This window comes from Diachasma alloeum, unplaced genomic scaffold (genome assembly GCF_001412515.2).
Source record: "Diachasma alloeum isolate Michigan unplaced genomic scaffold, Dall2.0 Dall_scaffold_00269, whole genome shotgun sequence".
In the NCBI taxonomy this organism is placed as follows: Eukaryota; Metazoa; Arthropoda; class Insecta; order Hymenoptera; family Braconidae; genus Diachasma; species Diachasma alloeum.
The window spans coordinates 2,173,902-2,191,124 of NW_021680408.1; the positions used below are offsets into that span (position 1 = coordinate 2,173,902).

General features: G+C 33.7%; 1 protein-coding gene across 7 annotated transcripts in view; it reads right to left on the reverse strand.

Moving 5' to 3' along the window:
- Positions 1-17,223, reverse strand: part of LOC107037724 (rho guanine nucleotide exchange factor 12) — a 28,530-nt gene that overhangs the window by 1,605 nt on the left and 9,702 nt on the right. For 4 of the 7 annotated variants that reach the window (XM_015256429.1, XM_015256425.1, XM_015256428.1 and 1 more), the window contains 6 exons: positions 17,115-17,168; positions 13,973-14,096; positions 13,817-13,898; positions 13,693-13,745; positions 4,057-4,331; positions 787-2,654 (listed from right to left, as the gene is read on the reverse strand). In XM_015256429.1, coding sequence (XP_015111915.1) covers positions 787-2,654; positions 4,057-4,331; positions 13,693-13,745; positions 13,817-13,898; positions 13,973-14,096; positions 17,115-17,168 — 2,456 coding nt within the window. The remainder of the gene's footprint in view (positions 1-786; positions 2,655-4,056; positions 4,332-13,692; positions 13,746-13,816; positions 13,899-13,972; positions 14,097-17,114; positions 17,169-17,223) is intronic. The other 3 variants (XM_015256431.1, XM_015256427.1, XM_015256426.1) reach the window with 2 other exon arrangements.

Below are 17,223 nucleotides of genomic sequence, written 5' to 3' on the forward strand. Positions count from 1 at the left end.
TAGAAAACATTTTAAAACCTGAAAAAAAATTAGAAAGTTTGCTGTTGGAGGAAGATTGGTGAAATAATAAAAAAATTGCAATTTTTGAAAATTACGAGCATTTTATATAAATAATTTAAAAATAATAAATTTGCCACCATAAAAATCATTTGTTCGAAATCGTAACAAATTTATTCATATTCACAAAGTTTAAATAATTTCAATTATTTATTTATAGACAACGAATGTTTAAAAAATAATAATTCTGTGGAAAATGTAATTTGAATGACTCTGAATATTCGTGATTTTTAAAAAATGTTTCTCGTGCAATTTAATTGACAAATTTGATGATTGAAAATGGTTGAATCTATAGTGTGGTCTGCACCAAATTTTAAAAAATACTTGGATATCCTTAACGAATGTGAGAGTTGAACATTATATTAAATGAGTAGATGAGTAATTGAGAATTTCACGGCTCAAAACGGTTCAAGTCGATTTTGGCTATTGGCCAGTTTTCAATGAATATCTCGAAGACTAAAGTAGATAGCAAAATTTTGGTCATGACCTTTTTTGTAGCCCTCAATTCACTCTACAAAAAAGATAATTACAAAAATTTCGTAATCTCCCTTAGATTCGGAGATATTCCTCGAAAACTCAGCTAAGAGCTAAATCGACTTGAATTGTTTCAATAGCGTGTCAATGCGTAATCGTATTTAAATCTTCTTATATTATTCTTAAACCGATAATTACATACTCCCTTAAGAATTCCCCAAACTCCCTCACAAAATATCCATTATCTCCACTCACCAATAGCTGAGACAATTGCAGATTAAGAGAATGACAAACAGGTTGCAGAGCAGCAACAGGAACACTCGGTTGAAGACCATCCCCCCCACTTCTGGGCACTGGACAGCCAGCAGCCCCACACCCCAGAGCAGCCCCACTCGAGCCCTTAGCCGCAAGCACAGCCTCCGACTCAGTGACCACCAGTGCCATATTAATGAGACTGATCAGCTGATTGGCCTGATTGATAGCCACCAGAATCACCTCAGCAGGCTCCTTCTCCAGTGCTGTGTGCTCAGACGCCATGTCCGCCATATCAGCCACATGCTCAAAATCCTCCTTAGGAATATTCAGAATATCAGCTACAAGCGACTGCTTCTCAACGAGTGCCTCCCTAATGACCTGATCCTTCCTCCTGAGTCTCTCGATGGGGGTCAGCACAGGCTCTGCCACATGAATGGGTCTCACCTCAGCATGCACCTCAGTGGGATCAATGAGCGAGCACTGAGTGCACGTAACAAGTCTCATAGTCTCCCCAATCCCAGCATTAGTCGATTCAGAAGAGTTATTTCCAGCATTATCCTGACCCCCCGAGGCATCTCCAGGTGTTGAGGCCCCAGCAGCTTTTCCAGAGTCCTCAGAACCCCCAGACTCCTTTCCTCCATCCCCCAAATTATTTACACTAGAACTAGAATCTCGATTATCACCCAATAAATATTGTTCACTCTCATTGCCCTTGTCACCACCCTTATCCTTATCCAAATGATTATCATTCTCGTTGTCCTGTTTGTCTGGATTACCCTCAGGTGTCTCCTCACTGCTGTTGTTCATCGAAGCCTGAGGTGATGACGGTCTCCTCCCCTCACGACTCCTGGCCTTATTGTAGGCATCAGCAGCCTCTGATATGTGCTTGCACCATAATTTACATTCAGCGGATGATGCTGCCACCAGGTCGTAGATCTGCGCCCCCTTCTGGGAGGTGTTCACCAGGTAGAGGGAGTTTTTATCAACAGCATTGTTGCGAACCAGAACAGTGGAGACCTTGACAATTGGACTGAGAACAGAGTTCACTTGATTTGTGTTCATAAACTTCAGGAGGTACTTCTCGTCCTGCCTGTGGAGGAGGAGGATTGTGTCGTCCAGGAGGACAACGTGCAGGTCAACTGGCTTTGGTCGGTTGACGATGCGCCACTGGAGGGGACCCTCGTGTATCAGTGTTCTCTTTGTTATGTCGAGATTTTTGAACTCCTGCACCGTTGGATGATCAAATTTGTCGAAGGCCGATCTGTCGATCATCCGGAGGATCTCTGTCAGGCGTTGGCAGTCTTCAGCTTCTCTCACAGCTTGATTAACTAGACTCAGGATCTCTTTGCTCCTCTCGAGTCCCCGTAGCACAGCTGCACGCTCTCTCTCACTGCTCTCTGGTGTGTATTTAGCTAGATTTTCAAAGAGCAATGGGTACTTTGTCAGTCGCAGCATTCCTGTGACAATGTGATCCTTGAGCTGAAGACGACGACACATGGGATTTGATTCAATTTCACTCAGGAATGAGTTCAACTTCTGATCCTTGCGTCGACGATCACGCAAATTGTCCAGGGCTACTTGTTGCTTTGCGCAATAGGTGGAGGCTGCTTGCTCAAAGGCCTCGCCATTCTCACCGTCGAACATGTCCAGGATCAGGTCACCAACGTCACCAACGCAAGGATTCTCCTTCTTCTTGCGTTTCATTGCTTGGTTGAAGCGGGAATGAATTGTCACCATTTCATCGAGATTTGAGAAGAGGAGGTCTATCTGGTCCACTGGGAGGACCTGGTGCTCTAGGAGGGGCTTGTGGAAGACGTAAGAGAGGACTTTCAAGGCACGTACGTGCGATCTCTCCGTGTGGAATAGCTCTGAAATTTCACGGAGAATTCAGGATTTTTTGGTAATTTTTGAGGGAGATTTATTGGGGTTTTAAGTGGATTTTCATTGAAAATGTTTATTCTCTACAAGAAATCAATAGAATTATATTCTTCAAGTTTTTTTGGGTGGTTTTTTTCAGTGAGAAGAGAAACAAAATGGAGGAAAACAAAACTGGAAAAATCATAGCGCGGAATTTCTGTAGAAAATGTCGAAATAGTCGCGAACTCGCTGGAAAATTTTATTGGATTTCTATTGAATTTTCTATTAGTTTTTGATCGATTTTATTGAAAAATTGCACAGCTTATATGCGCGTTTTTGTTCAATATAAATTTTCAGTGGGGAAAATTCTATAGGAAAAAAATTTATAGAATTTGATTTTTCTATTCTACTTATTCTTAGGAGACATTTTATATAGAAAATCTGTAGTTGGCCTGTTTCAGTTAAAAGAGAATAAAAAATGGGTTAAAAAAACATGAAAAATTCATGTTAATGAATTCCTATAGAAAATGTCTCAATTGAAAAATCTAGAGAATTGTATTGGATTTTCATTCAATTTTCTATTAGTTTTTAGCCGATTCTATTGAAAAATCTCGCAACTGATGTATGGATAATATTCTATAGAAAAAAATGTATAAAATTTGATTCTTCTATTCAACTTATTTTGGTGAGAGATTCTCTATAAAAATTCTTTGACTCAAGTGTTCTAAGTTTTCTTGCTCGATTGTGTCAATGAAAAGAAAAGAAAAATGAAGTTGAAAAAATTTGAAAATGTTCATACATTTCTATAAAACATGTCTTAATAGAAAAACCTAGACAATTCTGTTGGATTTCTATTGAATTTTCTGTTACTTTTTGGTGAATTTTATTGAAAAATTCCGCAGCTCATCTATGGATAATATTTTATCAAAAAAAAATCTATAGAATTTGATCGTTCTATTTAATTTATTCCTTTAAGAGGTTTTCTATAGAAATTCTTTGACTCGAGTGTTCCAAGTTTTTTTGTTCGATTGTTTTAGTGAACAGAGAAGAAAAACGGAGTTATAAAAACTTCAAATTCACCAAATTCATGTTGATGAATTCCTGTGGAAAATAACCTAAATAGAAAATTGAAAAAAAATCTGTAGAGTTTGATTCTTCTATTGAAGTTATTTTCACGAGAGATTTTCTATATAATTTACTTGACTCGAATTTGCTATCGGAGAATTCCGCAACTGATCTATGGATAATATTCTACAGAAAAAAAACTATAGAATTTAATTCTTCTGTTCAATTTATTCTGAGAAATTTTCAATAGAAATTTCTCGACCCAAATTTGAATGAAAAGAGAAGAAAAACGGAGTACATAAAACTTGAAAAATAAAAGTATAGAAATGGAAAGATTTAATTACACACCATTGATAACTTCTTGTCTCTTCTTCTCGGAATTACTGAGACGTGCGAGTACTTCCTCAGACACCCCCTGGCTCCAGTCAGGTGGATCTGGCTCAACATCCACGTCACTGTCCCACGATGATGTGTTATTGTTGCCTGGTGCTGTTGAGTGCACCTGCTCCAGACTCGTGCTCGGACTGTCCAGACTCCTCGTTGATAAACTGCTGTTCGAGGAGCTGCCCGCTGAATTTCCTGGAAATGCCCCTGATGCCTCGCAATCACTGAAACCAGTCCTACTGTCAATCGTTAAAATTTTAGTTGTGTCATGAACAGAGGATTGAATAATACAAAACAATTAATTTAGAAATTTTTTGTTTATGAATTCCGTAAAGAAACGATAAAACGAGACTTGAAGATCTTTTTTCAATTAATATTATCGAATCCGATGAAAATGAAATTGATTTTGTTGTTGCCTGTAATTTTTTTCATTGAAAAAAAAAATTAAATTCAAATATTCAATAGAAAATATTGAATGGTTTTTATTTCAATAAGGAAAAAAAAACAAAAAATCAAGAAGTTAGCGTAAAAAGAATTCAGATTTTTCATGTCGAGCAATGACAAAATTATACCAACGATAACATGAATAAATAATTGAATAATGGAAAACAATTAATTTAGAGTTTTTCGTTTATGAATTTAGTAGAGAAGAAAGAAAACTTGAGGATTTTTTTCATTAATATTTTCCAATCTAATGGAAGTCAAATTAATTTGATTGTTGCATATGTTTTTTTTTCATTGAAAAAATAATGAAATTCACAGATTCAATAGAAAATGGTGAATTGTTTGTTTGAATAAAAAAAACATAAAAAATCAAGAACTTAGCGTTGCAAAATTTATAATTTTTGATCGTCAGCAAATTAAAAAATTATATCAACGATAGCATGAATAAATGAGTGAATAATGGAAAAGAATTATTTTAGAAATTAAAAAAAAAAAAGAATTATTTTAGAATGTTTCGTTTATCAATTCAGTAGTGAAGTAATAAAAAAACCGAACTTAAGGATCCTTTTTTCATCAATATTTTCGAATCTAATGGAAATGAAGTTAATTTGGTTGTTGCATGTGATTTTTTAATGGAAAAAAATGAAATACAAACATTTATAGAAAATGTTTGAAAAATTCATTCAAGACCCGGCTCCATTATCTGCCGAACGTTATCTCAGTTGATTTTTTGTTCGATTTCTATCTCGAAATTTCAACTCGATGCCCCGTCACTCAGGGACACCCGAAAATTCTGAATTTTAGAAAAACCGGAGGAAAATGATTGCACGATCATGAAATTTCGTGAGTCATTAAGTAATAATAAAACGCAAAAACGGTATATTTTTTCACATCAATCCGATCAACAATTTACCAGAAAAATTCAAAAAACGTGAATTTTGGTGAAAAAGGTGTAATACTATGAGTTTTAAAAGTCGTGGGTTATTGGAGTGAGACGTTTCATACGTTGAAGATCGACTATGTACATCTGAAAACGAATAATTAGTGCAAAAAAAAATTTTTTTGTTGTTCGTTTGCCCGAAAATGCTTAAAATGTAAAAAACAGTCCAGGGCCTCCAATTTTTGAGCTGGGAAGGATTTATTTTTATTTTTGGAAAAATATGTGGAATAACAATTACGAGCTATTTTTTTTTAATTCGCCTCTTACATGGCTAAATTTGCTTTTTTGTTTTTTTTTTGCAAAAATAGTGAATTTTTTTACATGAAAAAAACCGAAATCGGCTGTGTAGGAGTCGAATTTCAAAAAACTGGCTCGTAATCGTTGTTCCACACATTTTTCCGAAAATTTTGAAGAAAAAAAATCTTTTGTAGCTCAAAAATTGGAGGCCCTGGACTGTTTTTTTAGTATTTTAANGTTTTTTTTTGCACAAATAGTGAATTTTTTTACATGAAAAAAACCGAAATCGGCTGTGTAGGAGTCGAATTTCAAAAAACTGGCTCGTAATCGTTGTTCCACACATTTTTCCGAAAATTTTGAAGAAAAAAAATCTTTTGTAGCTCAAAAATTGGAGGCCCTGGACTGTTTTTTTAGTATTTTAAACGTTTTCGGGCAAACGAAGAATTAAAAAAAATTTTTTTTGCACTAATTATTCGTTTTCAGATTTATATAATAGGTCTTCAACGTATGAAAAGTCTCACTCCAATAACCCACGACTTTTAAAACTCATAGTAGTCTCCCCTTAAATTACACTGCAGTAAAGGCTCAGAAAAATTTGAAAAAATTTGACATCTCATTTTGAGGTGACTTGAAGCCCTATCACTGAAAATATCCGCCAAAAATATCATAAGTAGTTGGATTTTCACATTTTTATCCTGAAACGCCGGGTCGTGATCCGTGTATAAAGTGAATTTTCAGAAAAACATGGCAACTTTGTGCTTGAATATATAATTAAGGGTAACACTGAACATGAAAAATGTGGACTTCTTCAAGTATACGATCAACACGGGACTTCTTCAAGTATGCGATCTAGATGACTCTTGATTTTTTTTAGATTTTTCCTAGATCTTTCAAATTTATCATTATTTCGATTTATGCTGGTGCGGCGCGGCGCTTACAACGCGACCAACGGCATTCGTAACTTTTGCGCCGTCAACGTTGTGTTAATTAAGAACGCTCTTTCAAAATGTTCAGAATTTTTTTTTACTTTTTTTAAAATTCAAATTCATAATTTTCGGGGGTTTGAATGACGGAGCATCAAGTTGAAATTTCGAGATAAAAACCAAACAAAAAAAGCAATCTAGATAACGCTCGGCAGATAATGGAGCCAGATTATTATATTTATAAAAATATTTAATTGAAAAACATAAAACATTTTATTTAAAAAAAAAATCAAGAAGTTAGCGTCAAAATGCTTCGAAATCTCTATGTGATTCTCTACAATTTTCAATCTTATGTACCTTTCTGATTGCGTACGCCTCTTAATCGCCAATTTCAACTGTGTTTTCCCACTGTTATCATCCTCATTACTCAACGATTTATCGGTAATATCACTGCGTGTGCGTTCCAAAGGCGCCGAAACATTTTTATACCCAATAATGTCAGGGATATTGCTGATTTTCTCGGCATCGGGCTTAGCCCGCGTGCGCCTAGACGCGCGCTGTCGCATTTTTTCCCAACTTTATTCCGAAAGCACGCTTTGAATTTATCACCCCTTAATGACAAATCCACTGAAACCTTTTTTTCGTCGAACGTTGTTATCACTGACATTCACTCTAAGGTTCCATTGACATTATCCGGCTTTCATCAGTTCCACCCTTCGGATGATTTAAAAACTCATGACCTCATTCAAAACATAAGGTCACAGTCTCAAATGAAAAAAAAAATATTCTCCCTATTTTTTTTTTCACGGGGGAAAGACACACGTTTCACGAATAATTTATTAGAATTGCAGATGTAAAACTGTAACAGTAGCATCGAAGAAATAAAGTATTCTATTCAAATTATTAGAATTGAATTCGTGGGGTTTAGATAATTTTAAGGCTGATAGACATTACTTGTGCAGTTTCGACTTTCATCAATTCCACCTTTCGGATGATTTAAATACTCATGACCCCATTCAAAACACAAGGTCACAGTTTCAACTAAAAAAATATGATATCAATTCAAATTAAAGGGGAAAGACGGACATTTCACCAATAATTTATGAAAATTGAATTGGTGGGGTTCAGGTAATTGTAAGACTGATAATCATTGCTTGTGCAGTTGTATTGAGGCTCGGCACTCCTCCAGAATCACTTTAATCGAGTCTGTCAGAGGTACAAACCCCCCCAGAATCCCTGGCACCCTCAGCACTTGCACGTGGGCGGCCATATGTTCCACTAGCACTGTTGTATTACATGTTCAAGTTATTACACATGTTTTCTTTTCAGGAGGACAAGCACTCGCTCCCGATGCATGTGTCGCACTACGTCTAGATATGAAATTGAGGCGGTGGTGGAGACTCGGGGGATGCGAGGTTGAAACTATAAAAGTATTGATTTGAAGAGTATCGATCGCTTCGGAAATAAAACATCGGGGAGACAAACTTAAGGGGAATTATAATGTCTTTCGGGAAATGAGAAGGCAGGGGAGAGATGTGGCGGTTATGGAAAGAAACTGGCTGATATCTGGGTCAATACTATTTTTTTTTAGAGGGAATTCGAGACATTTATGATTATGATAACTTCTCTCTAGATTGGGATTTCATGGCGTTTCAAACTTGTACTTTTTCAATGATTGTAAGCTATTGTATTAAGATTAAATAATCTCGGAATGTTGGGGAATTAGATTGAAAGTATGAAATTGTATTCGTTGGGGAATTGAAAAAATTTCTTAATCAAGTCTCGTGGTAATTTTGAATATATTTTGAAATGCATTTGAAGGATCGAATGAACGTAACTTCTCTCTAGATAGGAATGTCATCAAATTTCAAAGAATGTGATATTTTTTCACGATTTCAAGCTATTGCAATGAAATTTTAACATTTCGAAATACCAGAAAATTAAAAAAATTTCTTATTCAATTTTCATCTTAATTTGGGATATTTGCGGATAAATATAAATGGCGAGACATCGATTTTAAATGTATGGTTATATGAACACTGAATATATCAAAAAACAGGGAAGCAACAAATATGTAGAAGTATAATTATTACAATTACATAATTTTGAAAAAATACTGAAACACCGGTTGAAACGTTTTCTCATCACATATCCTTTCATTAATTTTCTAGCCATTTCAGTTTTCACTCAAAATTTAATGAAATTGCCAATTTTTCCAATTGATCGAAAATTCAAGAATATATTTGCCTGAATTTTCCAAATGTCTATCAATTTTCATAGAATGATTGAACTGCAATTTACAATGACGAAATTTCTTGATAATTCAGTGGAACAATGTGATAAAAATTTCCAATTGTTTTCCAAAGTTCCAATTTCCAGAAATTTCAGTAAAAAATTCTCAACAATGCAATTCCAGATAGAGAAAAAATTCCGTGCAATTAGACCAGACGAATGGAAAAAATTGGAAAGGTGGGTCCCTCGGTATTTAATTAGTATTTAATACACCATCCCCCTCATAAAAGTATGTTGTCTCATGGTCATTATACAGGAACTCGGCTGCGGGGAGTGGCATGTCAAAGATAGAATTTATAGCCGGTCAATGAAAGTGACGTTGTCCGATAAGATAGATTCGTGAAAATTGCAGTTTGAAATTACACCTTGAGTACAAATGAACGAATACTAATTTATAGAAATCAATGAACAAATAAAGAATAATTTTTTTTTCATAGAATCCTGTCGACTTTTGAGTTTTTGGGCTTTCTTTGCTTCCGAATGAGAGCTTTGTAATCGTTCACATTTAAGTTTTAGATTTTTTGTTTTATATCAATCCATTGTGATTCAAAATGTTCGAAAGTGTAATTTTTAAATCCCATGTGACCAAGTTTTTCGATGGAATTCAATTTTTTTTCAAATGTAGGCTCTGTTGAGCCTTATCCATCAATTAATTGCAATTTAAGGATGTATTACACCCTCTTCGCCAAAATTCCCCTTTTTTTAATTTTTCTAGTAAATTGTTGATCGGACTGACGTGAAAAAATATAACGTTTTTGCGTTTTATCATTACTTAATGACTCACGAAATTTTATAATCGTGCATTATTTTCCTGCATTATTTCTAAAACTTTTTCAAAATTCACAAAACTTGCGAAAAAAATGCAGGAAAATAATTGCACTACCATGAAATTTCGTCAGTCAGTCAATAATGATAAAACGCAAAAACGGTATATTATTTCGCGCTAATCCGATCAATAATTTGCCAGAAAAATGAAAAAAAACGTGAATTTTGGCCGAAAGGATTTAGTACATCCTTAATTCATACATTAATTTTTAGAAATTTCAAGTATTTTCAAAAATTGGTTGTCCTACGATAACTAAAAAAAAAGGTTTGAACTCATTGAACAACGCTTTAAAAAAATTGTTTCGTTGTCCCTTCGAAATTAAAAAAAAAATGTATTTTTTAAAAATAATAATTTCGGAGATATCTTTGGATATCATGCTTTAAATTAATTCAATTATAGCTTAAAAGATTTTTATGATGATTTTTGCAAATGTCCATTTTTTAAAAAATTCACTAAAAGTGAATTTACCGACGGTTTCTTTAAATATGATGTTTCAAATTCATTTAATTATTATCCAAAAAATTTTCTAATATCATTTTGTCGAAGTTTCAAGATAATATAAGGTATTCCATCTCAAATGAGTCAACGGTTGACGCTCACTCTCTTAGAAATTGATCTTGATTTTTTATACGATTGGAGGACTAGAAAAACTATTTCTCAATTTTTTTCAGATTTTTTCAAGAGCTCATTTTGCAGATATGATTTTTTCTTTGTTTTTTAAAATTTTGTTTTCAATAACTCTAGTTCTAGTCATCCGATTTTGATTCATGACATGTCAAAATTTTCGATATTTTACCATTTATAAGAATATTTTGAGTAGTTTTTTTTTCAACGCTTAGGTGCTCATATGTAATAGCGAATTTGCAAAAAAAAAGTTGAAAAACTTGAACTTTCAAAATCATGTCACGTTTTATTTTTCTCGTCTTTTTCTCAGTAACTCTTGTAATCAAAACATGGATTTTGAGCTGTCATACAAGTTAGGTTTCGTCTTAGATCTATTTTATTTTCATTTTCCTCTTCTCAAAATTCCACGAATTTGTTCAAAATACCCCAAAATGGTGTTGATTGACTTTGATTATAAAAACTATGAAGTGAATTCAAGTGTATACTTATATGTTGCATAATTTTGTGATACATAATCCAAGTCGTTTTGGAGTGTTTTGACGAAATTCGCGGAATTTCGAGAAGAAAACATTAAAAATAAAATAGATCCAGGACGAAACCCAACAGGCACGACGGTTCAAAATACTTGTTTCGATTATAAGAGTTACTGAAAAAAAGATGAGAGAAATTAAAGGTTACATAATTTTGAAAATTCAAGGTTTTCCCATGTTTTTTGAAAATTCGTTATTATAAGCACCTAGGGGTAAAAAAAATCACCCGAAATCTTCTTATAAATTGTAGAAAATGAGCCGTTAGAAATAAAAATCAGCTGAATAGAACCCGAGTTATTGAAAAAAAATATCATCATTATTTCATTTGATTTATCCAAGAATTTTCCAAGAAATCTAACATAATTGATTAAACAAAAAATATAATTGAATTCAACAAAATAATATGAAACAATAAATGACATGATAGAAGAAAATCATGTGCAAAATGGCTATTCGAAAGCATATCGCTAATTTATTAGAAAAAGCTATAGGGCCAGGTGGGGCAAAACGGACACTTTCGACTTTTACGAAAATATTTATAAATCAGAAATAAATTTATCAGTTGCGCCCAGTCTGGACTAATTACAAAGAGGAAGAATCATACTTTACAAGGAAAAGAAATATCCTGTTTCGTCAACCGTTTATTAGAAGAAATTGCTGTCCTATATCAAAACAAATTGCAATTTCCCACTTGTTTGTAATGATTTGACCCTGTAACTGGCTTTATGCTCTTGGGTGTCGATACACAATAAATACATAAATGTCCATTGCAGAGCGGTGGATTTAAAAAAATAACAAAATGCACGTCCGCCTGCACTCACTCCCCACTTTCCCCACCCCGTAATATGTGTAATGAGTTTTTGCAACGAATAGTATTTATTTTGGTCATACGAGGCCACGCAGCAGAGACCTAGACTGACGTCGGACTGATAGAGTAGAACAGAACAATATTATTAGAATATTCCGAAGATGAGAAACCAACAGAACAGGAATTTTCGACTGACAAACCCCGGTTACAATTTTATTTTTTTATTTTTTCCCCTCAGGCCGCAAAGGCTTTATTCGCTTCATCCACTCATTCATTTCTCATTCTCCGAACGATAAAAATCGCCTACGTGCGCGAAACATAGAGCTCAACGTCACACTGAGTGCTAGCTTCCCAGCGAAAATCCCTCACAGAGACAGAATCCAGGAATACAGCATTTAGAAACCTGTGTGCGCACGTGCATACACACAAGTTAATGCCACTTGCCAAAAGAATATTTGTTTACTAAAATGAATTCTTTCGGGAAATGGTATAACATCGATTTATAATTGAAGAAATTTTTGTGAAGATTTTTTTTTATGGAGTTTCTTCTCGAAATTTTTCAGTCCCCTTTTGAGTAATAAAACTCACATTTTTTATAGTTGAATTTTTTTTTCATGTTTTTTTTTTTTCAATTATCGAATAAATATGTTCCTATTTCGATATTTTTCGCCTTCTTGATTTTTCATATTTTCTTATTCAACTTTTAAATATTTACTTTGTTTATTCAATTTTTAAAAATTTGATGAAATAATCAAAATAGTTTATTCTATTATTTCACTACTGATAATCAAAATGGAATTGTTCAGACTTCAGTTTTTACTATATCTTGAATTAACGAAATTTTTGTAAAGACCTTTTCATAAAGTTTCTTCCAAAAATTTTCCATTTCGCTTTGATTAAAAAAACTCACATTATTTAGAGGTTATTTGATTTTTGCATTTTTTCGCAATTATTATCGAACCCACATTTTCGTTATTTCGATATTACCTCTTGATTTTTTATGTCATTATTCAACTAAAAAAAGATTTGATGAAATCATGCTAATGAGTCATTGTATTATTTCACTACTGATAATGAAAATAAAATTATTTAGGCCCGGAGGGGCTAGCGTACTGCCTTGGTGGGCAGGCTTATCTAGCTTTAAGAAGGTAAGCAGCGCTGAGCGTGGTTACTAAGTGGAGTGGTGGTCACGAGGGAACGCCTCGGAAATAAACGATGGTTGAAAGTAAAAATGGGAAGGAACAGTATCCGTAAAAATCGAAAAATATACGGTAATACGAGAATTGTTATTATAAAATAGAACTCCTAGTGCTTTGAGTTAATTTGATTTTTTTGCATGATTTTTTTCTCAATTATTATCGAACACATATTTTTTAATTTTGATATTGCTCCTTAATTTTTTATATCCCATTATTGCACCCAGACAAAATTGATGAAATAATCGAAATAGCTCGTTTTATCATTTCACTACAGATAAGAAAAAGGAACGGTTCAGACGTTAATTTTTTCATTATCTTGAAATTGAAGAAACTGAAGAAAGATCTTTAGAAAGTGTTTTCCCAAAATTTTCCATTTCCCATTGATTAAAAAATCTCACATTATTTAGAGTTAATTCAATTTTTTTGCATGATTTTTTCTCAATTATTATCGCACACATATCGATGGCCAAGGGGTAAAACGTTTCAAGTAGATCTGGACTATTGACCAGTCTTCAATGAATATCTGGCGATCTAACGGAGATAGCAAAGTTTTTCGTTATCACCCTGAGATTCGGAGACATTCCTCCAAAACTCAGCTGAGGCCTAAATTGACTTAAACCGTTTTACCGCTTCACTCTCATATTTTTTTTATTTCGATCTTATTTCTTGATTTTTCATATTCAACTATTTAACCCGAGAAAATTGATAAAATAATCTGAACGGCTCGTTTTCTTATTTCACCACGGATAATAAAAATGAACCGGTTCATAAACTTACTTGGTTTTCGACAGATTAGGATCACTCGTCTTTCGCTTCTCCCTCAGTTGCCGCTGAAATAAACCCAAATATTATCCTCCAACATTAAAACGTAATTTACGATAACGTCTAGTTTTCAATTTACCTTGTTGTGAATACGTTCTTTATAACTCTCCGATCTGTTTATGTTCGATGTCTTTGGCTTGCTGGAGATATTCTGCTGCACCCTGTAGTCAAAAATTCATTCATTACATGAAAAAGACAATACGATCGGCTTTTACCAGAATAATAAATCCCTTACATTTCTGAAATATCTTCTCTCGGGAAAGGATCATCCATGTTATCAGGATGATCGTTGAATCCAAAGAGTCGTCCTCTCTCCGCACTGCTGCGTGTATTGCCACTCGCTACACCCCGATGTTCCCCTTGAAAACGACAATAAATAGGAGACTATTAACGAAATGTTTTTGTAATTTTTCCAGTGCCTGAACGAAACATCGCGACTGTGACAAATTAACGAACATCGTTACATTAATTTCTCTAAATTTTTCCTTGATTCCTCAAAAAACAAAATTAATATTAACGGAGTTTGAAAAAATATTGACAAACCAAGTCTATGAAACCACTATGATATGTACGTAAATTGACATATTGGCAAGTATCCAAATATTCCATAGCAAGTTCTATCATTGAAGTAAAGGTGGTCTGTGGAAGCCAAGGCATCTCACAGAACACTGCTCCAAGTATAGATCCAACAGTTGCCCCTTCCCCCAAATAACATTTTTGACGTACATCGTTTAACATCCCGGGATGTGACTCGAGGGGGCAGGGGGAGGGGGAGAGTTTAAAAAAATATCTCCAATTCCCGGCAGAGTCCCCATTACGGTAGGAAACCAAAAATACTCTTGAAAATGTATTTCCGATGTTGTTCCAGAACGCCATTCACATTGGCCCCGTTGCGCTTGAAATGTATGCTTGTCTGGGTTGTGGAGCCTTTTTTTTTCATTTTCGAGGGGTAATGGGTGTCTGGGGCGAGCGCTAATACTGGCTTTTTGTCACTCATCCCGTAGGCATAATTGAGTTTTGTTGGAGAGGAAGGAATTTAATAGGGAAAAATTGAAATTCTATTTTTTTTTATTAATTTTAAATTCATTATTTCTCATGTTTGGTTTCAGGGGATTTAATATGCAACAGAGGAAAATAGAATTTCAATGATAAAACGTAATTTGGAGTTGATTAGTAGGGGATAAAAAAATTGTTGTAGTTGATAAAAAAATTTTATCAACTTTTTCTTTTATTAACTTTTGTTCATGAATTTTTTTTTTGTTGGAAATACTGATGAGAATAATAATTTTCTATTCGGCAGAAGAGAACATGCGGTGTGAAAAAAATCACTGATATTCGAAACCCCTATATAGCACAGCGACTACCTCTACAGATGAATCCCACTCCCCTGTTAGATCTCGATCTCAACGTCAACTAGCCGGCTTGTCCCCTGACTCTCCAGCTGCCAAACTAAAACCTCGTCATCGCTGAGTCTATGTTCTCTCCTCATTCGAAACTCCCGAAGGTTTTTCATATTTCTTATATTGAGACGACAATATTAATAATTTTTACTAATTTTATCCACAGCTCCCTTTTCAAGTAATACGAAATATTTCATCTATAAGTCAACTGATTAGATTAGGGCTATTATATTTTTCTGTTTTCATTCGATTAAAATTCAAAATCATATTTTCCTTTTTCCCCCTCTGGGTCTCCCCCTGGGCCTTTCTCTGGCCATTGGATTTTGCTGTTTCATTTTCTTTTCAATTAATCCATTGACAAAATCTTCTCCCGTCAAAACTTCTCAATAATTTTCCATTCTACTGAATAGAAAATTACGATTCTCATCAGTACTCCCAATAATAAAAAAGAATTAATAAACATAAGTTGATAAAAAAAATTTTTTTTTGTTTAATATATGTCTAACGGCTGTTATTCGACTGTTTCATTTTGCCTCACTCTCCTCTAACTAACTATCTTTAGGGGATTATTAATTGTTCGATTTGATTCATTTTTAATAATAATGGATGTTTGGGATTTGTTGGAGACGATGGTATTTAATGGGGGAAAATTGCAATTTTAATTTTTTGTATTCATTTTAAATTGATTAATTAATTGGTTTAGTTATTTTGTGAATGGAAGCAAGTTTAGAATGACAACTGAAGTTATTTTCCTGGATACGGTTTTCCCTGTCCACTCATGAAATGTGTTTTAATGATTAAGATAATAAAATTGATTAAATTGAATAATTATTTTTGTCTTCAACCTGAATATTAGTTTTAAGTTCCACAAATTAGAGATTTCTCATGTTTACTTTTAGGCGATTTTCTATTTAAGGGAAAAAAATGGATTTTTAATGACGAAATGTAATTTGGAAATGATCAATAACTAATTAATTAATTGATCCATTTTATTAATTCTTAATAATAATAGGTGTCTGGGAAATGCGCTAATACTGGCTTTTTGTCACTCATCCTGTACGTATAATTGAGCTTTGTAAGAGACGAATGAATTTAATGAGAAAAAATTGGATTTAAAAAAAATTAAGTTAGAATTAATCAAGTAATTCGTTGAATTATTTTGTGAATGGAAGCAGCTTTAGGGTGACAGCTGAATGGATTTTTCTAGATAATAAGATTTTCTCTATTGGCTGATGAAACGTGTTTTAATAATCAAGATAATAAATTCGATCAAATTGATTAATTATTCTGGTTTTAAAGCTGAACTTCATTTCAACTTTAAAAAATTAGACACGTCTCATGTTTCCTTTGGAGGATTTCGCATTCACTCAGGAAAATCAGAATTTTAATGATAAAATATAATTTTGAATCGATCGATAATTAATTAATGAATCTTCAATAATTGAATTTCAAATAGGCAGCTTGCATGTATTTTTTTCCATTTCCTAATCTCAAGTTTGGAATCTGAATAATTCATTTTTCATTCCCAAAAGTTCGAAATATTGCTCAATAATTAATAATTGATTGTTAAAAGTTGAAGATTTCAAACGCTTTGAAAATACTAACGACGTCACACAGGCGGTCGAGTGTTGGACCAATCACAGAATGGCTCGGACCAACTTAACCCAATCTTCAAGTGCGCCTCGGCCAATATAGGATGACAACTCCCCACTCTCAATGATTCAATGAAATCAATGACAATTGATTTTCAATTAATTATCATAAGACACGTAGGCAATATTTCTCCTTAATTTTCGTCGTTTAGCTTTCTATATGTTATGAGGAATGTGTGAATAGGGAAATTAGAAAGAATTGAGCTTCATGCAAGTTCCCTATTGAAGAGATCTCAGTTTCCCTTTAGAAATCGATATCTGTTCCAGGAAATGAATAAATCCCATCATCAATCTAATTCTCTTCTTGCAAAAAAATAAAACTCACCATTTTCACCATCTATCAGTGCGCCTTCCTCCTCCGCTCTCTTAGCGCGTTCAACTGAAGCAAAAAAATCGCAGCAAAAGCTTCGATTAAAATTCCACCAACATATTTT